The sequence below is a fragment of the Scyliorhinus canicula genome, chromosome 1, assembly GCF_902713615.1.
Source record: "Scyliorhinus canicula chromosome 1, sScyCan1.1, whole genome shotgun sequence".
NCBI classification, from domain to species: Eukaryota; Metazoa; Chordata; class Chondrichthyes; order Carcharhiniformes; family Scyliorhinidae; genus Scyliorhinus; species Scyliorhinus canicula.
Genome location: NC_052146.1, coordinates 23,627,000 through 23,652,911, shown reverse-complemented (window position 1 = coordinate 23,652,911; position 25,912 = coordinate 23,627,000). Strand labels below are relative to the sequence as shown.

At 43.8% G+C, this 25,912-nt stretch overlaps 1 protein-coding gene across 1 annotated transcript in view; it reads right to left on the bottom strand.

The window, feature by feature from the left end:
• Positions 1-976: 976 nt before the first annotated feature.
• Positions 977-25,912, bottom strand: part of LOC119978289 (aldehyde dehydrogenase, mitochondrial-like) — an 86,430-nt gene continuing 61,494 nt past the window's right edge. Inside the window, exons 8-12 of the mRNA XM_038819805.1 lie at positions 24,004-24,188; positions 22,397-22,561; positions 18,828-18,985; positions 13,987-14,101; positions 977-1,626 (exon numbers count right to left, since the gene is read on the bottom strand). Of these exons, the coding sequence (XP_038675733.1) occupies positions 1,594-1,626; positions 13,987-14,101; positions 18,828-18,985; positions 22,397-22,561; positions 24,004-24,188 (656 nt within the window). The 3' untranslated portion in view covers positions 977-1,593. The remainder of the gene's footprint in view (positions 1,627-13,986; positions 14,102-18,827; positions 18,986-22,396; positions 22,562-24,003; positions 24,189-25,912) is intronic.

Genomic DNA, 25,912 nt, shown 5'->3' with positions numbered 1-25,912 from the left:
GCGTTTCGATGAGCACTTGAAATGCCGTAGCATAAAAAGGCCATGTACCAAGTGCTGGAAAACGGGATTAGAATAGATAGGTGCGTGATGGCCGGCGCAGACACGATGGGCTAAAGGGCCTCTTTTTGTGCTGTAATTTTCTATGACAGGGAAGAGATTGCCTGCCTGTTCCTCAAGTGGGGCAAGATAAACCAATGATCACTTTTCCCATTTATGAACAGTCTTCTCAATTTGATTGTACAGTAATGGTTAGTACATTAATCTCATTGCAGGTCGAAACTGTCCTCCTCTGCTTATGGAAATATTTCCAGATACATGGAACACTTTGTAGGGAAAATTCCAATTTCCATTACTACTAGCATCATTAACTATTTTTTAAAAACCTTTTTTGGATACCCAGCAATTTAGGATGCAGTTATAGTACCACTTTTGCATGCTGTGAAGCAATTTCCATTTGCAACAATGCGAGATTGACAATACTTCTCTGGGGTTAGATCCTGGCTTAACTCCTTAGTGCAAAAAATCCCAAGAGAAGGCAGTCAACATTTGTTGCTCAACTCCAATTGTCCTAGTCATTGGATTTGACACAACATTGAATGCAACTCATGCTGAGTCAAACTACATTTCAACCACTGGGAAAGGGTCTGCTGCTTTTGAGAAAGCAGATTTCTTTGCTTTGGGGAAAAAAATCTCAGATTGTACCCAAGTACTGCTGGCTGCAAATTGGTTATGTGTTTATTAATATATTACTGATAGCTACATTTTAACTATGTTATTTGAACTCAAACAATAATTCAAAAGTCTCATGTGATAAATTAATAGATTACTCCAATGCACATTTTTCCTCCTGTGCCAAACATCCTTCTATGGGTTGACCACAGACCAGCAACGTTGACCTGAGGGAGGCTGAATCATGAATCGGGAAATTAAAGATACTTCACGGAGATGCATTAGCTCAAAGTGAAAACACGATACATTAGTAATCAATCTGTTTATTTAATTATCATTGTGATTTGCTAGTATAAAATGCAAATTCCTTAAGCACAGAAAATTAATCCATAAGAAAATACCATATATAGAGAATTGTAGCTTTAGACAAGAAATTTTATACTGATGTAAAAATGGGTGGAATTCTTGCATTCATTTTCAAACATTTAAAAAAAGGGGAAAACTTAGGAACCACCAGAATCCCTATAATGTTTAACACCAGGGAAGTATTTACTTTGCAATGTTCAAGAAGGCAACCCTCCCAAACCAGTTACAAAAAAGCATAATTAAGACTGGCTCGACTGTCAATTAGTCACTGAATTTAAATCCTGAATTTACTGATATGGAACCATAACTGTAAATTCTATCAAAGCTCATTAGCACATACTGAAGGGAATTACACTGCATAGTTTATTTTCAACAATTATGTTTTTAGTTTGCGATATATGCCATTATTACATTGATCATTAGGTTCAACGTTAATGCTATTAGTTATATAATCAGACTTTTCATTACACAGGTTTTAATGACTGCTGTAGTCAGTTTAAATGTCTCACATCCTTCACAATTCCATGATTAAAAAGACACGTGAAGTTAGTAGCTAGTTTAAGAGTTCTTCTCGAGAATCTTGACTGTCACCTGAATGGGAAAGAAAACAGATAATTTATTCTTCTGCAAAAATAAAGCTCCATCCGTCAGCATTCTTTTCTTTTTAACTTAACCCACTTTCGCTGGCTCAGCCAACATTTGTTGCCCATCCCCAATTGCCCTGGAGAAGGTGGTGGTGAGCTCCGCTGCAGTCCATGTGGTGTAGGTACATTCATTGTGCTATTAGGGAGGGTGTTCCAGGAATTTGACCCAGTGACAGTAAAGGAACAGCGATATATTTCCAAGTCAGGATGGTGAGTGATTAGGAAAGGAACTTCCAGGTGGTGGTGTTCCCTGGTATCTGCTGCTCTTGTCCTTCTAGATGGTAGTGGTAGTGGGTTTGAAAGGTGCTGACAAAGTGAACCTTGGCGAGTTACTGCAGTGCATCTTATAGATGGTACACATGGCTGCCACTGTTTGGTGGTGGAAGGAGTGAATGTTTGTGGAAGGGGTGCCAATCAAGCAGGCCACTATGTCCTTCTGGTAACTTTGCCACAAAAAGGTAGTCAAAACAATGTGGTGAAACAAAGTTTAAAATACAGTACGCACTCAAAAACAGGAGCAACTAGCTAAACATCGAAATAACAGTAACAGAATAGAATTAGAAGTAACGACAGTTAAATACGAATATACACAGGTAACAACTAATGAAGCCACAGTACTTAATGCTGACATCAGAAATGGATTTAAATAAGATGCATAATAGTAACAACATGCCCCCTAAATTTTAATCCCCTTTAAAGACAGAAATATAATGAAATAAATGCCTTAATTATACGTCAGTCTTTCAGGAGCTTTGCAACTACGCTGCAATCTTTGTAGTACCACTGGTGACGCTCATCTTAGTTAAACTGAACTTGTGGGCAGAGGAGTAGGTTGAATATCTGTGCAGGAGTGTCCCTCGCCTGAAGTAGAGCCCACGGGAAGTCCTGGTATAACAGGAATTACTTTATGTTGCACTTAAGAGTTGTATTACCTTCTATAGTGTTATCTGGAACTTTTGCTGTTTCTCAGTCATGGTATAGACAAATATGATCTTGGTGCTTGTGAACCACTCTTCCATTGTTCAATTTCACTACCAAAGCTACAGGACCACTTTGGTTAAGAATAAGTCCAGGTAGCTAATGCTGTTTACTGCTAAAACTACTGACAAACACAATCAATCATTCGGGTTAAAAAGTCTATCCATAGCTTGATAATCATGTCTCTCCTGCTTTTCTAGTCTTATTTCCACTTTTGCTTTGACATCTGGATGTAGCAGACCCAGGTGAGAGTTCGGTCTTCTACCCATCAATTATTCAGCTGGTGAGAGGGTCCCGTAGGTGTTTGTGGTGCGATATGAATGAAATGAAATGAAAATTGCTTATTGTCACAAGTAGGCTTCAATGAAGTTACTGTGAAAAGTCCCTAGTTGCCACATTCTGGCGCCTGTTCGGGGAGGCTGGTACGGGAATTGAACCCTCGCTGCTGGCCTGCCTGGGTCTGCTTGAAAAGCCAGCTATTTAGCCCAGTGTGCTAAACCAGCACAGTTCAGTCCATTAGAGGGTTATTCAGGAGTCTGGTAACAGTGGGGAAGAAGCGGTTTTTGAACATGTTAGTGCATGGTGCAATAAAATAGTGCATTAGTGCCCGATGGAAGAAGTTGGAAGAGAGAATAACCCAGATGGGAGAGGTCTTTGATTGTGCTTCCTGCTTTACCAATGCAGCGGGAGGTGTAGACAGAGTGGAAGTGTAGACAGAGTCAACGGATGGGAGGCGGGTTCGCGTGATGGACTGGGCCTATTCACGATTCTTACTGTCTTGGGCTGAGCGGTTGCCATGCCTGGCTGTGATGCAGCCAGATGGTTGTGGAAGTATGTGAATTGCAGTGGGTCATACTCCCAGAGCGCCTTGATCCACTGCAATTCGCATACCGCCGCAACCGGTCCACAGCAGACACCATCTCCCTGGCCCTGCACTCATCCTTAGAGCATCACGACAACAAAGACTCCTACATCAGGCATCCTACATCTATTTATTGACTACAGCTCCGCCTTCAACACCATAATCCTAGCCAGGCTCATATCAAAGCTCCAAAACCTAGGACTTGGCTCTTCACTCTGCAACTGGATCCTTGACTTCCTGATCCACAGACCACAATCAGTAAGAATAAACAACACCTCCTCCACAATAGTCCTCAATACCGGGGCCCTGCAAGGCTGCGTATTTAGCCCCCTACTATACTCCCTGTGCACACACGACTGTGTGGCAAAATTTGGTTCCAACTCCATCTACAAGTTTGCTGACGATACGACCATAGCGTACCGGATCTCGAATAACGATGAGTCAGAATACAGGAGGGAGATAGAGAACCTAGTGGAGTGGTGCAGCGACAACAATTCTATCCCTCAATGCCAGCAAAACTAAAGAGCTGGTCATTGACTTCAGGAAACAAAGTACTATACACACCCCTGTCAGCATCAACAGGGCTGAGGTGGAGATGGTTAGCAGCTTCAAATTCCTAGGGGTACACATCTCCAAAAATCTGTCCTGGTCCACCTACGTCAACGTGACAGTGCCTATATTTCCTCAGGAAACTAAGGAAATTTGCACGTCCACATTAATTCTTACCAACTTTTACAGATGCTCCATAGAAAGCATCCTATCTGGTTGCATCACAGCCTGGTATGGCAACTGCTCGGCCCAAGACCGCAAGAAACTTCAGAGAGTCGTGAACACAGCCCAGTCCATCACACAAACCTGCTTCCCATCCATTAACTCCATCTACACTTCCCTGTGCCTTGGGAAAGCGTGCAGCATAATCAAAGGCCCCTGCCACCCGGCTTACTCACTCTTCCAACTTCTTTCATTGGGCAGGAGATACAGAAGTCTGAGAACACGCACAAACAGACTCAAAAACAGCTTCTTCTCCGTTGTTACCAGACTCCTAAACTACAATCTTATGGACTGAGCTCATTAACACACCCTGTATGCTTCACCCGAAGACGGTGTTTATGTAGTTACATTGTGTACCTTGTGTTGCCCTATTATGTATTTTTCTTTTCTTTTCATGTACTTAATGATCTGTTGAGCTGCTCGCAGAAAAATACTTTTCACTGTACCTCGGTACACGTGACAATAAACAAAATCCAATCCAAATCCAAGGCATTCTGGGAGTATGGAGTTGATGTGTCTCATGACCAACCTCTCAAGCACTTCACAATGGCAGATGTCAAGGCTGCTGGAAGGTAGTCGTTGAAGCACGTTGCCTGGTTCTTCTTTGGCACTGGTATGATGGAGGTCTTCTTGAAGCAGGTGGGAACCTCGGAACGGATTAGGGAGAGGTTGAAGATGTCCGCAAACACACCCGCCAGTTGGTCCACGCAGGATCTGAGTGCACGGCCAGGGATTCAGTCAGGATCCATTGCTTTCCGAGTGTTCACTTTCAAGAAGGTTGATCTGATGTTGGAAGCTGTGATGATAGGTATGGGTGCGTCCGAGGCTGCTGGGGAAGTTGACAATGGTTTGATGGTTTCCTGCTTGAACTGAGCATAGAATGCAGTGAGTCCATTGGGAGGGGTGCGCAGTTGCCGGAAATTCTACTCAGTTTTGCTTTGTAGCCCGTTATGTTGTTTAAGTCTCACCACAACTAATGACAGTCCGTGTTGTTAGTATGTGACTCCAGCTTAGTCTGGTACTGTCTCTTGGCATCCCTGATGGTTTTGCGGAGGTCGTAAATGGATTTTTTGTATAGGTTAGGGTCGTCTGACTTGAACCCCTCAGACCTTGCCTTCAGTAGGGAGTGAATCTCCCGATTAAACCATAGTTTCCTGTTGGGGGACGTACAGACTACCTTGTGCATTATTGTGGCCATTTCCATGTCTTGAGAAATTTCAAGAGCCTTCTGAAAAGTAATTCTGACCCTGGGCTCTATTGTTAGGGCACTATTGCAAAACCTCTGTCTATTCTGTGTTTTTTCTTTTAATCCCCGTTGGTTGCCTGCCTTAAGCTACAGTCTTCTGGTTAGCTGTTGCAACATTGGGATTTCTGCTTAAACTACAGACTTTGGACAAACTGAAACACCCTGGGCTGATAGACTGGCCAGGACCTCCCCTTTAGGTTCTGTGGCAGAGTCCATGACGTCAGTTTGATTGGCTTGGCAAGCAGCCAATCAGTGAATCTGAAATTCTGAATGATCTCCTGTTGTTGCTCGCTGGAAGTAAGGCGTGTCTTGTGAAGAGCTCCATTTTATCCTGAGTTCTGTGAAGAGAATTAGCCTCAAAGACATACTCTCTCTCTCCACGAGGTGACTTAAAAAACTCCTAGTCAGAGTATGGGAAGGCACTCCTCTTTAAAAAACAGACAGCTCTATAAGTTGTTTGGGCTGCGGGACGGGCGCCCGCCATTTTGTGAAGGTTGACGGAGATTTGGGGGCGGGGGACTACTTTTGTGAAGTATGAGCAATCCGCCGTTTAACCGGTGGCAGGCGGCCATCTTGTGAAGGGCCACCGTCACCTGGCAACGGAGGGTTGCCATCTTGTGAAGGTCAGGGTGCCGCCAACTTGAGAAGAACAAAGAACAAAGAAAATTACAGCACAGGAACAGGCCCTTCGGCCCTCCCAGCCTCCGCCAATCCACATCCTTTATCTAAACTGTCACCTATTTTCCAAGGATCTACTTCCCTCTGTTCCCCGCCCGTTCATATATCTGTCTAGATACGTCTTAAATGACGCTATCGGGCCCGCCTCTACCACCTCCGCTGCCAAAGCGTGCCAGGCACCCACCAATCTGCGCAAAAAAAATTTCCACGCATATCTCCCTTAAACTTTACCCCTCTCATCTTGAAATCGTGACCCCTTGTAATTGACAACCCCACTCTTGGAAAAAGCTTGTTGCTATCCACCCTGTCTATACCTCTCATAATTCTGTAGACCTCAATCAGTCCCCCCTCAACCTCCGTCTTTCCAACGAAAACAATCCTAATCTACTCAACGTTTCTTCATAGCTAGCACCCTCCATACCAGGCAACATCCTGGTGAACCTCCTCTGCACCCTCTCTAAAGCATCCACATCCTTCTGGTAATGTGCCAACCAGAACTGCGTGCAGTATTCCAAATATGGCCTAACCAAAGTCCTATACAATTGTAACATGACCTGCCACCTCTTGTACTCAATACCCCGTCCGATGAAGGCAAGCATGCTGTATGCCTTCTTGACCACTCTATCGACCTGTGCAGCCACCTTCAGGGTACAATGGACCTGAACTCCCAGATCTCTCTGTACATCAATTTTTCCCAAGACCCTTCCATTGACCGTATAGTTCGCTCTTGAATTGGATCTTCCAAAATGCATCACCTCGCATTTGCCTGGATTGAAGTCCATCTGCTATTTCTCTGTCCAACTCTCCAATCTATCTATATTTTGCTGTATTCTCTGACAGTCCCCCTCACTATCTGCAACTCCACCAATCCTAGTATCATCTGCAAACTTGCTAATCAGACCACCTATACCTTCGTCCAGATCATTTATGTATATCACAAACAACAGTGGTCCGAGCACGGATCCCTGTGGAACACCATTAGTCACCCGTCTCCATTTTGAGACACTCCCTTCCACCACTACTCTCTGTCTCCTGTTGCCCAGACAGTTCTTTATCCATCTTGCTAGTACACCCTGAACCCCATGCGTCTTCACTTTTTCCATCAACCTGCCATGGGAAACTTTATCAAACACCTTACTGAAGTCCATGTATATGACATCTACAGCCCTTCCCTCATCAATTAACTTTGTCACTTCCTCAAAGAATTCTATTAGGTTTGTAAGACATGACCTTCCCTGCACAAAACCATGCTGTCTATCACTGATAAGTCTATTTTCTTCCAATCACTGATAAGTCTATTTTCTTCCAAGAAGGGTGACCATTTTGTCAAATCCACCAAAGGTCCTTCCTGTTGTGGGGTTGCCCATCTTGTTGGGATGCCAAGGCCGCTGTGCTGGGAGATGAGAGCATTGAGAGGGTCTCTGTTCGTGGGATAATTTGTCAAAACAAAGTGTGCCTGGGTGACCGTTGTTAGTTTTGGGGGGCGGGAGGCAGATTCGATGGGTTAGAAGCCTCATTTTTGAGCACAGGGGATCGCTGGTTGGGATGGGTAGCTTTTTAGAAAGCTTTTAACAGCAGTGGCTGGTCAGGAGCTGCAAAGGGTGGGACATGGTGGCGAAGGTGAAGCCGATCAGTGAAATCCCTCTTAAGCTTGTGCCTAGGGACATGAGATATGGCTGGTGTGGCTTTGAAAGGAACCGGTTTCTGTAACGCCCTTTTGAGTGTTAAGTTGAGGGTTTGCTTAACCTGTCTCATTAAATCCCCGAAGATGCAAAGGTTTTTAAAAAAATTGTTGCCGTAGATGTGTGTAAGGCTGAAGACGTGTCCGTGTGAGTGTGGTCAGGCCTGAAAGAAAAGCATGCTCAAAATGTGTATATCTGCAGGGCTAATTGTTACAGTTAGCCGCAGAGTAAAAAGCTGCTGGCATTGGACCAGCTAAAATCAGTAGATGTAAACGGTGATTGGAGATTGTCAGGAACTTTGGTTTGATGAAAGTGTTGCATGTATCCATTGAAGGACTGTGACCTGAAGTGGACTGTTGACCCGAATAAACAGATGAAGCAATGCGGCCATCTTAATGGGCAGGTTAAGGTTGAAGATCTTCAGGAGAAAGGGGTTTGGATAGGAAGAAATCACTAAAGAAACACCAGAGTGAGGTAGCCAGTACAGATGAAGAGTCCCTGAAGAAAGTCAGACGTTCAGAGCAGGGGGCTGATGAGGCAGAGTTGCAGTGTGGATGAAGAGAATCTGCTTTTTGAGGGTTGAAGTCACTGGACCGAGTGAGGTCAGATCAGAAAACAGGAAGAGAAGCAGTGAGGCGGTTTTGTATTTTAAGCCAGTAACTTACACTAAACTTGCAAATTTGAAACACTGATTAATTTGAACTGGCTGTAGCTATAATTTTGCATGCAAGGGTTTACTGGGATAGGCAACGATGCTGTAAATTTCAGTTGCACAGTTAATGCTTTATGCTGTTAATTTAAACTGTTAATTCATGTCGCTGGGCTTTGTTTCCCTGAAGGGGGTGCTGTAGTATACCGACGGCGACATTACTGCCTGGGCTTTATGCCTGCAATGCAGGGAGAGCATTCTCGTTCTCGGGTCGAGTTTCAGGAATAGATTTTCTCAGGACTTTCTGTGCCTGGGCCACAGAACTAAATAGGGGCTTTATGCCTGGGGCGCAGCATAAGTGCTTTATGCCTGAAGTTCAGAAATGTGCAATTCAGTAGTTTATGGGGGTGGCCATAGTTTCTAGTTCTTATTTTTTAAGTTAAACAAAAAAAAAAGAAAAAAAAAAAAGACAGATAGCAGTCAGAACTGTGAAGGGAAACTTCTGTAGAGAAAGATTGCAAGCAGTTTCTCAAACAGGTCTGTGATTCTTTAATTCTCTGTTTGAATGGCTGGGAAGAACCTAATCTGAGAACACTCTTTACAAAATAGCCGGCATTCCTGCAGAGATCAGGCAAACGGAAAACACTAAAATTCTCTGGTTTAAAGTTCCAGTAATATCTCAGTGAGACGGGGGCTCTATACGATGGTCAGAATTGCATCAACCTGAATCTCTTATATAAAGCAATTCTCCAGAGGGTCACATTTGGAGAAGATTGGCACAACTGCTGAGCGAAGATTCATCTCTAACCTTTTCCTTCAATTCCTGTGTTTTCATTCCTTGCCTCCTTCACCGTGTGTCTATCTTGTGTATGTGTGGGTGGATGTTTGGAAATAGGTAGACTAGTAGACCATAGTGGCAATTATTTATATAATCGTTTTTAACTAGTTATAAATAAATAGTTTGTTAATGTTTTACTTATAAATCTGGGACGGGATTCTCCGAACCTCCGCGCCAAATTTGCGATCGGCGCGGGGCGGAGAATGGGTGCCAAACCGGAGATCAGGTCCGATGGCGCTCCCGCGATTCTCTGGTCCCCGGAGAATTGCCGGCAATCGCGTGTGCGCGCGGTCAATGCGGTGCCGGTTGGGGGCCACTGAAAGAGGCCCCGCGCCGATTCACCGAGTGCAGCTGGCCGAGTTCCTGACGGCATGGTTCTCTCATGGTTCCACCTGTCGGGAACTCGGCGTGGCGGCTGCGGACTCAGTCTCCAGGCAAGTCCAGAGTGATTCACGCGTATTTTCTCACGGGCGTGGGGACGTAGCCCCGTTATTGGAGAATCCGGTCCAGGTGTCTGTAACTCATTGGAGCAGTCAGGGGTTAAAGATTTCAGAAAATCATGAATTATTGGTTAATTCACTTACGTTGGGACTCCAGGGCTGGAACTGATTGCACACTCACCCAGGGTGTCGCATGTAGCTAAATGTCTCACTAGCTTTTAAGACTTCACCATATACACAGGAGAATTGAGCACTTTAGCCTTGTCTGTGATCCCATTTGCCAAGAAAGCATTTTAACTTTTCCATATATTCAGTCCAGTGCTCATTCTCTTCCACAAACTCACTGATTAATTCAAACATAGCCATAGTGCTGCAGCTTGTCTTCCGTTGGTATACATGACTAAACTTCCTGTGAACGTGCTGAAATTCAATTTTATCTCATTGCCAAAAGGATGTGGTAACTTGACCACAAAGGTAGACGAAACAATGTGATGTAAGTAAATCTTCTTTCATATATAAAAATAACATAGTTCAAAATACACCATGGACTCAAAAATGGGAGCAACCAGCTAAATGTAGAAATAACAGTAACAGAACTAGAACTAAACAGTTAGGGTGGCACAGTGGTTAACACTGCTGCCTCACAGCACTGAGGACCTGGGTTCGATCTCAGCCACCACTGCTTTGTCTGTCCTGCTAGTGTGACAGGAGATATCCATGGATGGTGACAGTGGTGTCTGGGACATTATCTGTCAGGTATGACTCGGTGAATAATAATATGTCAGGCTGTTGCTCAACTCGGCTGTAAGACAGCTCCCCCAATTTTGGCACAAGCCTCCAGATGTTAGTACGGAGGACTCCGTAGGGTTGGATTTGCTGCCGTCATTTCCAGTGCCTAGGTCGATGCCAGGTCCACCCTGTTTCTTTCCCTTTTATGGACTTTGCAGCGGACTTCCGGGAGCAACATGTAGAGAGCAGTCACACACAAGGTGGTTCCCATCAGAGATCTTTAAGTCTTTTTGTCCAGTTTTTGGAGGAGATTTGGGGTGGAACTTGGTCAATTTCATGGGTCAACAATACCACAGCAAACGAATACCCAATAAATACAAAACTGGGCAGCAAAGACACAAGGAATTGAGTCAGACTCGGAAGCTTTGAGAGCTTTGTCTGTTAAGAAAAATTCCTGCGAACATAGCAATGGTCAGGAAGGGTAGTGGAGGAGGGGGCAGTGTGGGAGCACGTGGGGGTCGCCTCATGTAGGGGCACAAGTTTAGGGGCAGGCACGTTTTCGCAGGCTCGGTACTCCACAAGCCCGGTTGCAGTGGCTGTCCTGAGGGTGTGGGGATAGTGGCGGAAGTATATGGGAATGAAGGGGGAGACGGTATGGGCACCAATTTGTGGCAACCACCGGTTTGAACCGGGGGGGGGGGGGGGGGCCTGTAGGCAAGGGACATTGTGCGGAGGCAGGTTTTGAACTTTCCGCACTGCCGCCCCAGAGATTACAGGACAAGGTAGTGTCGGAAATGAGAATGGGGGAGGGGAAGGTCTCGGAAATGTATTAAGGGCTCATGGAATGGGAGGGCGCCCCGATAGGGGAAGTGAAACAAAAGTGGGAGGAAGAACTGGGCAGGGAGTTAGAGGCGGGATTGTGGGAGGATGCCCTGAGAAGAGTCAATGTGTCCTCGTTGTGTGCCATGCTCAGCCTGATACGATTCAAGGTGATCTACAGCTCGCATATGACAGTGGCCCGAATGAGCAGGTTCTTTGAAGCGGCGGAGATTGGTGTGGATGGTGCGTGGGAGGGTCGGCGAGGCAGCTGTGTTAACCACTAGGCCACCATGCTGCCATGTCATTTATAATTTCAACACTTATCAACAACATCCAACAGAGACATAACCCACAACAAAATAACCATGACCCCCCCCCCCCCCCCCCCCCCCCCAAACACAAACCCCAACCAACATGGCTTATAAAAACACACCACCAGCCCTTCCCGGCACTCCAGCCATTGATTTTCCTACCCTTAATAGTCACTTCCATGCCTTTCCCCTCCACCGTCCCTGCCGACAGTCTAACTTTTCTTGATGAAGTCGATGAACGGCTGCCACCTCTGAGCGAACCCCTGTAACAAACCCCTCAAGACGAATTTTATTTTCTCAAGCCTGAGAAACCCCGCCATGTCGCTAACCCAAACCCCCTGGTTCGGGGGCTCCGAGTCCCTCCATCCTAATAAAATATGTCTCCGGGCCACCAGGGAGGCAAAGGCCAAAACGTCGGTCTCTCTCTCTCCCCCCCTGGGCTCCCGAGTCTTCCGACACTCCAAAGATCACCACCTCTGGACTCGGAGCCACCCTCCCTGGCAGGAACTCTGACATGACGTCCAGAAATCCCTGCCAAAAGTCCCTCAGCCTCGGACACGGCCAGAACATGTAAACATGATTCGAAGGACTTCCGCCACATCACCCACACCTGTCCTCCTCCTCCTCAAAGAACCTGCTCACCCGGGCCACAGTCATGTGTGCCCTGTGGACCACCTTGAATTGGATCAGGCTGAATCTGGCACACAATGAGGACGCATTAACTCTCTGCAGGGCCTCCTCCCACAATCCCCCCGCCGGCAACTCTTCTTCCCACTTTCTCTTCACCTCCCTCCCCTGTGCTCCCTCCCATTCCATCAGCTCCTTATAGATCTCCAAGACCTTCCCCATCCCAACTCCTGTTCTCGACATCACCTTATAACCAGCTGGGTGTTTTACAACAATCGACATGACAAGGGCGGCACGGTGGCGCAGTGGTTAGCACTGCTGCCTCATGGAGCCGAGGACCTGTATCCGATCCCGGCCCTGGGTCACTGTCCGTGTGGAGTTTGCACACTTTCCCTGTATCTGAATAGGTCTCACCCCACAACCCAAAAATGTGCAGGGAAGGTAGATTGGCCACGCTAAATTGGACCTTAATTGGAAAAAAAAAAAGAATTGGGCACTAAAAAAAGGACAATGGTTTCATGGTCATCATTGAACTTTAAATTCCAGATTTTTATTGGCTTCAATTTCTAATATCTACTATACCGGGATTTGAACCTCGGTCCCCAGAGTATTACCCTAGGTCTCTGGTCACCAGTCAAGTGACAATACCACTTGCAAACACCGCCCCACTCATCGTTACATCAGCAGCCTGCTGGAAGGGTCCGTCACCTCGATTTCTATGTGGCTGCTTAGGACTGATTGGTAGAAAGTTTTATTTTGCAGGTACACAAGTAGCTACCCTCCTATCTATTTTCTACTATTTCCCCACTTCCAGCAGAGAATGGATAAATGAGAAAATGTCATTTAAAAGACACCACTAATGTTGGAGACAAAATCACCCAAATTATGTAGCTAGAAAAGGTGCCAGGCTGTATTTCTGGTCTATGCAGTGATAATTGATTTCAGTTTCAGCAACAGTAAGGCACTCCAATTGGCTGGAATTGCCTGAACTGGTAATAGGGAAAAGCTAAGAGTGTAGGTGCTGCTACTAGTGATCTCTGCTGGCTAAGTGTGTAGTTGTTGACACAAGGCAAGGACAATATGAGGGTTATCATAGATAGAATTTGCAGTGCAGAAGGAGGCCGTTCGGCCCATCGAGTCTGCACCGGCTCTTGGAAAGAGCACCCTACCCAAGGTCAACACCTCCACCGTATCTCCATAACCCCACCCAACACTAAGGGCAATTTTGGACACTAAGGGCATTTTATCATGGCCAATCCACCTAACCTGCACATCTTTGGACTGTGGGAGGAAACCAGAGCGCCCAGAGGAAACCCACGCACACACGGGGAGGATGTGAAGACTCCACACAGACAGTGATCCAAGCCGGAATCGAACCTGGGACCCTGGAGCTATGAAGCAATTATGCTATCCACAAGGCTACCGTGCTGCCATATGTAACCTGCTAAACACTATGTCTAGGCACACTCTTGAGAAATAGCCACCTGGTTGAGATAGTGGAAGACTACAGGTGACGTTAGTCATGAGAAATTTAAAGGAAGGAGAAAAGTCATTCCCATGTGCTGTTGGAAATGATTTTGGCCACAACTGTAAAAAGTAATCCGAATCCCTGCATGAAATGGTGCAATGTTCACCGCCTTCCAAACAGAGTGTACAGTGCTTCCACTCATTACTCACAGTCTTTACTTCTGTGTATGCTTCTAATCCATATTCTCCAAGCTCTCTCCCGGTGCCTGATGCCTTGTATCCACCAAATGGAGCTTGAGCTCCAAACACATCGTAACAGTTTATCCTGAGGAGGCAGAAAACATGAAATTAGAAATGAGGCACAAGTTTAGAAATAGTTCAAAAATTCCATCAAATACTTTCCTTGTCTAATGGTGCCTTATTAACCATCAGCAGCCATCAATCATTGGAAATTCACAGATACAAATAAATTGAGGTGAGCTTTATTTTGTGGATTTTTATTTCAGTATCTGGTGACTACATATTTATGCATGAAGTAGCTGATTGTAGCTTCCGTGAAATTGCTGATTGTTATTTCTCTCTCACCTGATCTGGGGAGCAATTTTGCTTTGTTGAAATCTGTAATGGATGTGGGCATCACTGACTGGGCCACCAAAGGCATCCTAAAATGCCTTTGAAGGGGATTTAAAGGTCAACTACATTGCTGTTGATCTGGAGTCACCCGGTAAGGATGGCAGGTTGCCATTTTTACGACAATCAACAATGGTTTCATGGTCATCAGATAATTGCAAATTTTTATTCAAATTGCACATTCGGCTGTGGTCCAGTGTACTACTATGCTGCCGTGTCGCGTCTTTTGGTCCGACGTCACTTCGTCCACGTCTTTTGGTCCAACGTCTTTTTGTCCAATTATCCAATTACAAATAAACTCCGTATAAAACCATTTAATTGATAAAATGCAAGTACAATACAGCAAGTAAATCTAAAAGTTTACTATATGAGAGTTTAATTAATAAAATGCAAGTAATTGATAAAATGCAAGTAAAATACAGCTAATTGATAAAATGCAAGTAAAATACAGCAAAAGTTGAAAAATGCAGTTAAAAAATCTAAAAGTTTACTAATTACTTAAAATTCCCGAAAGATATCACATCACTTAGAGAATACAGTTGGAAAATGTATTTAAAAATTCTTAAAGTTACTTAAAATTGATGTAAATTGTATGCAACATTCCTCAAGAAATCAATTTTTGCTGTAGAATCATATTCAACGACCAATCTTTTGAGGCGTTCAGTTATTTTCTTATATCGCGTACATGAAGTCGACTGATCTCCCCGAAGAATTTGAGCCTTTTTGCCTATTATGAACCCTTCCTCTTCCTTCAGAGTTTTGATTAACCTCCAGATATTCAAATGAGCTCCACCCGCTGAATGCTTTATCGCAGAATGAAACCCCTCAGCAGCATTATTTGTTCTCGGTAGATCTTGTAGAACACGCTGATTAACATTCCATACAGCTGTCGGGAATGTAGGTGTTTCTCTCCTTCGTCTGGCACCACGTCCTCTCACAATGCCTATGTAAGTCAAGTCGAAGTAAACGATGAATTCAGCAGGTATTTCTTCATCGTCTATCAAATCTTCATAAGCCTCTTCGACATCTTCAACGGGGAGGAAAGCTAATGCTGAAAAACATTGAATTTTAAGACGGAATTCAGAGTCTGTATTGTATTTTTCTTTGAGGCCTAAATCTGTAATTTTTCGAAACACAGATTGGCTCAAATGAAACAAACATGCCACGACAGATGAATTAAGGAATGATGAATTAATTGCCTTGTGAACTGCAACTTCGAAATCTGCCATATCAATCGGATCTGCATGACGTTGCATAATTTTCAATTGGTCAAAAAAAATAATTCAAAAAATAATTTGTATGTCTGCTTTCTTTTATTCGGCAGTAATGCAAAGACCCGTGGAAAACTGCTACCTTTAACTTGTACATGAATGTACAACAGTTGAAACCACTGTTGTGGCACAATCTTGAATGTTCCATCACATGCCCAATGACGATATGATGCTAAATCCTGAAGAGCACTTTCTGATGCGAATACTAGTAAGCGCTGTTGATCCTCGGCGCCCGAATCGTATCTCAGAAACTGTTCGCCATTGTCAAGTTTACAATATTTGTCAGGTATTTCAAAACCGTGTCTAGCCGCTGGATTAGCGGGAAATCCAGAATTTTTTTGTCGGCACCTTTGAATAGTCCTTGAGACGACGGGCAACCTAGGTAGTTCAGAGCAGGTATTTTCTGATAGCTGCGTAAACTTGGCCACTAGAATGCTACGCGAACTTGCTGCTATGTTTTCCACTGCTTCATGCTTTATTTCTGCAACTGCTTTTCTAGCATTTAACGAATCAACATCAGCTGGATGAAGGTGCTCATTAGAAAAATAAATAATTTTCGGCTCATTGTTTTCCGTTACCGTGTGAACACAGCCTTATTTTCTCACATCTCCAGTATTCTTTTCCTAGGTTTGGACTGCTTGAATGAAAATCGTAGATGTAGTTACTTTCATCAGCTACCTTCCTTTTGCTCTTCGTTGACACAAACTACTCTTCGTTGACACGAGCTACCTTCCTTTTGCTCTTCGTTGACACAATGAACTTTGCCATTTCGGGATGGGCGAATTAAGAAAGAGAACGATAATATCTATCCTTTAACGAGGCTCGTTAAAGGAAAGAGAACGATAATAACTATCCTTTAACGAGGCTCGTTAAAGGATAGTTATTATCGTTCTCTTTCCTTTAACGAGCCTCGTTAAAGGATAGATATTATCGTTCTCTTTCTTAATTCGCCCATCCCGAAATGGCAACGTTCATTGTGTCAACGAAGAGCAAAAGGAAGGTAGCTCGTTAAAGGAAAGAGACCGGTAATAAAAATCCTTTATTACATATTATACCTTGCTATGTGCATTAGAGAAGATTTCTCTTTACAAAAAGTCAAGTTACAAAAAGTCTTTGACAAAAAAAAATCATCCGACAAAAAAACGTAACAAGTCACAAAAAGTCTTTGACGAAGAAAATCATCGGACAAAAAGACGTAGGACCAAAAGACGTGCGGACAAAAAGACGTTGGACCAAAAGACGTGGACGAAGTGTCGTTGGACGAAATGACGTCGGACGAAAAGACATAGCACCCTATGCTGCTGACTTCCCTATTAGGGAACTGACAGATGCTGTCCCAACCAATTAAAAAACATCTATGTTTGAATCAAGCAGTTAACCTGTAACAATAAATACGTAATAGCCATTGAAATTAGAATTTGTGCAGATGTTTAAAGTTAGAGCATCTTAAGTGCTCTGTTAATTTCAGGTAGTCCAGAAATTTCTCACCAGTGACGTTAAGAGTGAGGAACAGATGTAAAAAGGATGATTTTAAAAAAATTTAACTCTTTCCCCTCTCCCCACTTTAAGCTGAGGCAGAGCGCGCCATCCATCAGATGTAAGCCCATAGGCCCAGATGATATACCAGCAGAATTACTTAAGGTGGAAGCAGAATCAGTAGTGGACAGGTTGCAGAGAATGTGTGGGGCATTCTGGGAGACCAGCCATTGGCCCGAGGACTGGGCTGATCCTACCTGTATCCCTCTTCTGAAGAAGGTTGACCTGCAACAAGTGCTCAAATTATAGTTTCATTGCTTTGAACTCCCACACTTGTAAAATCTTGCTCAGGATCATCCTGGAATGGATCCAGAAAAAGAGAGTGAGATTGCTGATGAGCAAACTGGATTTTGAAGTGGAAGAGGAACCAGAGATTAAGTCACCAATCTTAGAATCATAACATGCAAATTCCAAGAACATCAGAACCCAATATACATATGCACACATGCTTTCATGATTTTGAGAAGGCATTCGATTTGGTCTCACAAAAAAACGGTTGAGGATGACATAGGATGCAGATGAAAGCTGCATCATCAACGAGTGATGAGGCTCGAAAAAGAGCACTTGAAATTAAAGGACTCAAATTGATAGTATGTGTGTCATTGACGGTCAAGCGGACAAATGAGTGGGTGCTCAAGAAAGTTGTGTTAAGAGGAACTTATGAGGAAATGATATCAAGGAACCTCTCATATTTTAGACATGTGATACGAACAGGGAGTGTTTGGAAGAAGGGATAATGCAAGGCAAAGCACTTGGAAAACCTGTACAAGGAAGTTCACAATGACATGGATGGATAAGATGAGAACCGCATACTGACCTATGGAATCGATGTTGGGGGCAGCAGAGAATAAAAATAGAAGAAAGATTGTTCATAGTGTGGCCAACTCTTGGAACAAGGATGGATGAAAGATGGGACAAATTTAATAAAACCCCTTCATGCACAATAATCCCAACAGCTGAAATTTAGTGGCCTAATGAGCTATTTAAATGGCTGTTCTGCGCAAATAGTCTGGGTGGTTTAAAGGTTATCCCACATCCTGCTCCTCCAATCTCCTGATATCTGCCTTCAGCGGGAGGTTGGTGCTCCCTGGAGTCCCAGAGTCCAGTTATAAGGAAATTTGTTGAGATAGTGTTTTAAGGAGCTATAGATGTTGATAAACAACAACAAAATTCTTACAACACTACCACTCCACTGATGCATATAAAAGGTAAATTGGTGGAACGATTACTCTTAGTTACATTTTGGGGCTGCACAAGTTCAATCCATTCCACAGACTTGGGAGTATTCGGAACATAACATTTTTTCCAAATGCATAACACATCAAACTATGACTATTCCTCAATGGCTCTCCCTTGGACTGATCTGTTCCCTGTAAGAACACTATTCATGATGCCCTAAGCTACTCTTGCTCATGTAATTGCTTTGTTTAGCCCTTGATCCGCACTGTAACCAATCACTATTTGTTGATGTACTTTGTTGATTATTCTTTTTGTCTACTGTTTACGTACTGTGTACATTCCGTTCGCCGCAGTAAAATACTTTTCACTGTACTTCGGTACATGTGACAATAAATCAAGCAATCAAATAATTAATCATTATATAGGGAGGCTAACCAGACAGTTCCTGCACGCAGCCCCTGAGACACGTAGTTAGCCTTGTTGATGTCATTGGTGAACACTGCTGCTGCAAGTCCATATATGGTATCATTTGCTCGCTCAATCACTTCCTCCATGGTTTTAAACTTTAGAATCTGCATCACTGGTCCAAAGATCTACAAGATGACAAAAATGAGAATGCATATTAATTCTGCTATATTTAGTAGCACTTCCAACAGCCTCCTCGATTTTTAGCAAACTCTAACAGGAACTAACTTCCAATAATCAGTACCCAGCAATCGCCCGAAGAGGCGATGAACTTTGCCAAGAAGAAGGGTCTGGCGCAGAACTGAGGACTTTTTTGGAATTAAGCGGCAGCGTCTTTCTCTTTTTTGAACGATGTATATATGGTTTGATTGTTGTCCTTTCTTTTTTTGTTTGTCTTTGAAGTTTGTGTGAAGACGGGGGAGTAAAAGATATTCGGTCGTTGTTGGGTTTTTTGGTGTTTTGATGGGGGTGGTTGGTGGGGGCTTTCTATGTTTTATTTTGTATTATTTTCATAGAATTTACAGTGCAGAAGGAGGTCATTCGGCCCATCGAGTCTACACTGGCTCTTGGAAAGAGCACCCTACCCAAGCCCACACCTCCACCCTATCCCCATAACCCAGTAACCCCACCCGACACTAAGGGCAATTTTGGACACTAAGGGCAATTTATCATGGCCAATCCACCTAACCTGCACATCTTTGGACTGTGAGAGGAAACCGGAGCACCCGGAGGAAACCCATGCACACATGGGGAGAACGTGCAAACTCCGCACAGACAGTGACCCAAGCCGGGAATCGAACCTGGAACCCTGGAGCTGTGAAGCAATTGTGCTAATTGCACTATTGAGGAGTGTGCTGTGGGGGGGGGGGGGGGGGGGGGGTCTTTGTCTGTCTTGGGCTGTCTCCTATGGTAATTAGGAGATTGTTCGGTCTTGGTTTGATGAGGGAAGTGGTTTCGATGGGTGGAGGGGTGAAAGGGGAGTAGGGAACAGGTGCGGGACTTTCTGCGCAGGCAGGTACCATCCTTCCCACTCCTGCCACGAAGAGGAATTCAAGATATGGTAGTGTCTTGGGGATGAGTGGGGAGGGGAGCATCTCGGACATCTACAAAGAATTAATGGGGGTGGAGGAGACGCATATGGAGGAGCTGAAGCGCAAGTGGGAGGAGGAAGTGGTTGGTGAGATGGAGGACGGTCTATGGGCGGATGCGCTGAGCAGGGTCAACACGACCGCAAGGCTCAGCTTGATCCAGTTTAAGTGGTGCACCGGGCACACATGACAGTGACCTGGATGAGTAGATTTTTTGGGGTGGAAGACAAGTGTGTCAGATGTGCGGGTGGACCAGCGAACCATGACCATATCTTCTGGGCATGCCCAAAACTTAGGGGATATTGACAGGGGTTCGCAGATCTCATGTCCAGGGTATTGAAAACAAGGATGGAAATGAGTCCGGGGTAGTGATCTTTGGTGTGTTGGAGGACCCGAGTGTTCAGGAGGGAGGAGAGGCAGATGTTCTAGTCTTTTCCTCCTTGGTAGCCTGGCGATGGATACTACTGGCTTGGAGGGAGTCTAGGCCTCCTAAGTCAGAGGCCTGGTTAACCGACATGACGAGCTTTCTTGGCCTGGAAAAGATCAAGCTCGCCTCGAGAGGGTCGGTGTCAGGGTTCACCTGGAGATGGCAACCATTCATTAACTTCTTCGCGGGGAATTAATCGTCAGCTGGGGGGAGGGGGGGGAGGGGGGGAGAGGAGAAAGAGGGTAGTATAGAGTAGGGGGTTAAATAGGCGGGCCTTGGAGGGACGGATGTCGGCGGCTGTTTTTTGATTACTGTTCTTTGTACTCTATTGTATTTTGTACTGTGGTTGTTTGTTATGCCAAAAATACCTCATTAAAAATTGTTTGTTAAAAAAAAATAATCAGCACCTAGCAAGAACAAAGAAGAAAATTACAGCACAGGAACAGGCCCTTCGGCCCTCCCAACCTGCGCCAGGATAATGACGTTTCCATATTTTCCATTAACAAATGCTAGCTAGGTTTGGCTATGGGCTATAATCGAGCTGGACAAGTGCAGGTAAAGCCAAACCATCAAAGTTATGTATGAACGGAGGGGGGGGGGGGGGGAAAGAGTGCGGCGCAGTGGTTAGCACTGCTGCCTCATGGCGCTGAGCCCTCGTTTTCGATCCCGGACCCGGATCACTGTCTATGTGGAGTTTACACAGGACTCGTTTTCGATCCCGGACCCGGATCACTGTCCGTGTGGAGCTTGCACATTCTCCCAGTCTCCGCGTGGGTTTCAAAGATGTGCAGGATAGGTGGATTGGCCATGCTAAGTTGCCCCTTAATTGGAAAAATAAAAGAATTGGGTACTTTAAATTTATATTAAAAAAGCAATCTATGAACAGTAACCGGAATCCTAAAATTAGATGACACCCTTAACACCGAACTCTATTTTTGTAACCTACATTGCTTTATAATGTACTGAGAAGTGCCTTAAGAGATATTATGCTAAAGGTATGATATTAATTTAAGTCGTTGTTTGTTATCATGTTATCTGTCTCGCATTAGATTTTAAGGCAGTTTTATACCAGAAGTTGTCAGCAGGGCCATCAAGTCCACTTTTTATAACTAAATATGAATAGGAAAGTATCAACAAACGTGGCAAAATTACCATCAATTTATAGATACATTGATGCCTTTGTGGGTACAGTCTCCTCTGTGCATCATCATCCACAAATAGCCAATATTTATTTGTGCACTTTGACTGAGTTTATCAAAAGCAGGGGGTGGGGGAGAACATGTCCAGAACTGTAAACCAGTCAGCTTAATATTAGTGGTAGGAAAAATTATGAAATCCCTACTAAAGGAGAAAATAGAAAAACATCTAGAAATGAAAAATATGAGAACAATCAACATGGATTTCAAAAGGAAAAGTGTCTCTTCACCAATCTCATTATTGAATTATTTAAAGAGGTAACAGAGAGAATTGATCAGGATAATATAGCAAATGTAATGAATCTAGATTTACAAAGGCCTTTGATAAGGCACTCCATAACAGACTCATAAAGGAGATCAGAACATGCAGAGTCAAGAGACAAATAGAATTAATTAAAGTAGCTGGCTGAAAGACCGAAGCAGAATATACAGGTAAAAGGTGGCCAGAGTGCCAGAAGATGGGAAGTATGGTTCCATAAGGAGCAGTGGTGGGCCATGGTCATTCACAACCTATATTAACCATTTAGACTTTGGAATCAAAAACACAATTTATTTAAATTTGTGGACAAGTCGGGGGGGACAGAAAAGTAGTGAAGTTATACTAAAGTGGAATCAAAATTGGTTAGCCCACACTAGTTGCCATGTTATGAATGGCTTTTATTCCAATTTGACTTTTATGTTCATGACTTGAAGCCACAATCCTCTGCCAAAATACAAAGCATGCTAGGATCTGAGCTAAGCCAACAAGTTAATATTTTCAACTAAAATTTCCTGAGCATAGATTGTTATCTATAGTCATTATCATATGAACTGAGTGTGTGGATTTACCTCCTCTCTAGCGATAATCATATCATCCTTCACATCTCCAAATACAGTTGGCTGGATGTAGTATCCACGATCTGCTGCCACTCCTCCCCCGCAGAGTAGCTTGGCTCCTTCTTTTTTTCCACTGCTAATGTACCCCAGAATTTTTTTGAATTGTTCCTCATCCACCTGTAACAATCATGCATAGCCGATCACCACCAGTTGTTAAATTCACAGAACTGCTCCAATGACCAGGATAATAGCCGATAACCAAATATTAATAAAAACATTGAACAATTATTCAGTCATTGCTCAGTTGGTAGCACTCCTGAGGCTGGAGCAGAAAAAAATTAAATCAAGGCTAACACTACATTGGACGAGATGCGAAACGGAGGACTTGCCTGCCCTTTCAGGTGAATGTAAAAGGTCCCATGGTACTATTTTGCAGAAGAGCAAGGGAAGTTATCCCTTGTGCCCTGGTCCATATTACTCCTCAAATCAACAGATTATCTACTCAAAACCCACATTGCTGTTTCTGGGACATTTTCCATTGTGCAGCTTGGCTGCCGTGTTTCCTCCATTTTAACAATGACTACATTTTATTGGCTGTAAAGTGCTTTAGGACTTCTTGTGGCCATGAACGGTGCTGTATAAATGCAAATATTAATTTTTTCCCCCCATAAATGATTAGGATCTTAGATCTCAATTAAGTTAATAATTTCTGTTTAAATATTTAAAAGATATTTCTTTGTCATTTCTTGCCCCAACTTTGCCCTGTCTCCTTGGAGGTTGCCACCCCTTAACGGAGTTCAATTCCATTTGTATCAGCTACTTTCCAACAAGTGGTCACTCTTCATTTGTGAATCTAGATGTTGGCAATTCCAGCATTGAAGGCTATCGGATTTAAGAGCATTTGCTCATTTTAAAAATGGATCACCATTAGCCCATTCTGATTGCAAGCAAGTACAAGCAGAAAATCAGATCACATGTAGCAACGATTTATCTTTTGAGAAAATGTAATTCACTCCATTGTTTTTCCTTGCTTCAGTTACATTCAGCATGACTGAAGCACAGCAAAGGGCAGTGATCCTCCTCATTGGCATCTCAGCACAATTACGTGGCTGAGATTAGTATTTCTACTGTGGACACCAATATGAACTACTGGAAGTGATCGGTGCCTCAAAGAAGGAAACAACCAAGTAATGTATTGACTATGGCTGGAATTTGAAATTTAACTGAAAAGATTTTAAAAAGTCAAAAGTTAATTGGCTCAAGGCAGGACTTGGACCTCAGAGAGGAGGTTTTGCCAGCCAATCAAATGATCCCCCCTCCTCCCCCTGCAAAAAGGCCACCATGTGCACCATACGACGTGGACAGCTCCCTCTGTGGGTAAAATCCCAGCTGCGGCTGGAGGAGGACCTCAGTGGCCATTAATTGGTAAAACACGAGTGGAGGTTTTGCTGCAATGGCACCCAATTTTACACAACCCCACCCCACTTCTATCCTGTGTGCAATGGTAAAAAGACAACACATACAAGATCTTTGTGGTATTCATTAAATGGTAAAGAAAAATAAAGGAACATAGAAAGTTTGTAACTAATTTTCCAGTTCACAGTTCCCTGTAAATCTACCTGTGGTCCCTGCTCATTCTTGGAGTCAAATGGATCTCCCACAGTACGAAGTTTTGCTCTTTCCACACTCTGCTCTACAAATTGATCGTAGATAGACTCTTGAACATATGTGCGAGATCCAGCACAGCAGCATTGTCCTTGGTTAAAGAACAGAGCCGTGTGGGACTCCTCAACTGCATGATCAACTGGAAAATTAACAGAGTAATCAGCATCAGTTGCAACATTTCAAAAAGTAAATTCTGATTGAAAAGGGAGAAATCATTGTAATACAAAACATATTTTCAGTTTATTTAGAGATTGCTACGAGAAAAATATTTTGGTTTAACATTCCGGGCCAAATTTCCTGCTCCAGCCCAATCTGCAGAACATTTGTTCTTTCAGGTCCTAGTTGCTTTTCCGATTGAAAACGGAAGGACAAGGCAAGAAAAAGCTTGTAGGTCTCTAATGTCTACAAGTATTCATCAGTACTTCTGCAAGACCAAAGTAAGTTAAATAACTTTCAATTATCTTTCCCATCGTTACAGCAAGATACATAAAGGCAATATGTCAGCTTAACCCAACTGGGGAAGATAAACATCCTTTTTGATTGGTTCAACGACAAAGAGATTAACCTTTACTTCCGATCATAAAATTGGATATGTAAATTCAAGTAACGCAACCAGATAGGATCAGCTTTCCAAATTCTTCAAGGGGTAAACATGGTGTGGAATAGAATTATCTTAATTACAATAGCCTGTAACTTCTGCAGAGTGGCAACCCCCGATGGATTGCCACTCTTCCCAGAATAACCTATGCTGGGATTCCTAAGGTCCTGTCTCGCCTAACTTTCCATACTCAAGCTGCGTGAGACAGCAACAGTGAAGCTGGCCCCCGGCAGCAATGTTGCAGAGTAACTGGGGCACAGAGAGGTATGCCACTCACCCGTTTTACAGCAGCAGCTGCTGTAAAGGGGCCACTAAAAGTGGCAATTTACAGGGAGCAGGTAAGTTTTAAAGTTTAGGAAATTGCAGACGGGAGGTGGGGGGTCGGGCCTGATAGTTGTGTGGGTTGGCTGGTCAAAACTGGCGGTTGTTTTGTGTGTGTGTGTGTGTGGGGGGGGGGGGAAGAGAGAGAAGGAGCATCACACAGGATGGAGCTCAGTCCACGAGGGAAGGGGGAGGCCATACTGGAGCGTACTGGGAGTGGATGTTGGGTCGGGTTGCAGTGTGTTCCGTGAAAGGCTAGGTCTGAGTGTTTAAATAGTTGCTCTGGAGTTGGAAGTTTTTTTTCTGTCTAACTCCTATCAGGGTAAAACTGCAAAACTATCCAAAGTTTTTTTTCTTTTTTTTTGTTTTCTTAAAAATCTACAATATCCAATTCATTTTTTTTCCAATTAAGGGGCAATTTAGCATGTTCAATCCACCTACCCTGCACATCTGGGGTGAAACACACGCAAACACAGGGAGAATGTGCAAACTCCATACAGACAGTGACCCAGGGTCGGGATCGAACCTGGGAGCTCGGCGCCGTGAGGCAGCAGTGCTAACAACTGCGCCACCGTGGTGTCCACCGGTTAGCATTTAAATCGGCTGTCGGATGGTTCCCAGCCCAGTGCAATTGTCCAGAGGAAATTAGCTCTTTTTGGCAATTGCTGGGTAAATACTTACATGGGAACGCCCCAGAGGGATTCACAGCACATCACAAGGGTACTCGCTAAATGCGACACTGGGGAATCTGGAGATGGGCCAATATTATATGCACACAAACACACATTTACATGTAATATATTTAAATAAATTATAAATTATATATTTTAAATATATTTAATGCATGCTTGTTCAGCAGCAGACTAACAGTCATAAAGATTGAGTTTTACGGATCATAACATTATGCCCTCTCCTCCCCACTTACAGAAACAAACACTGGATTA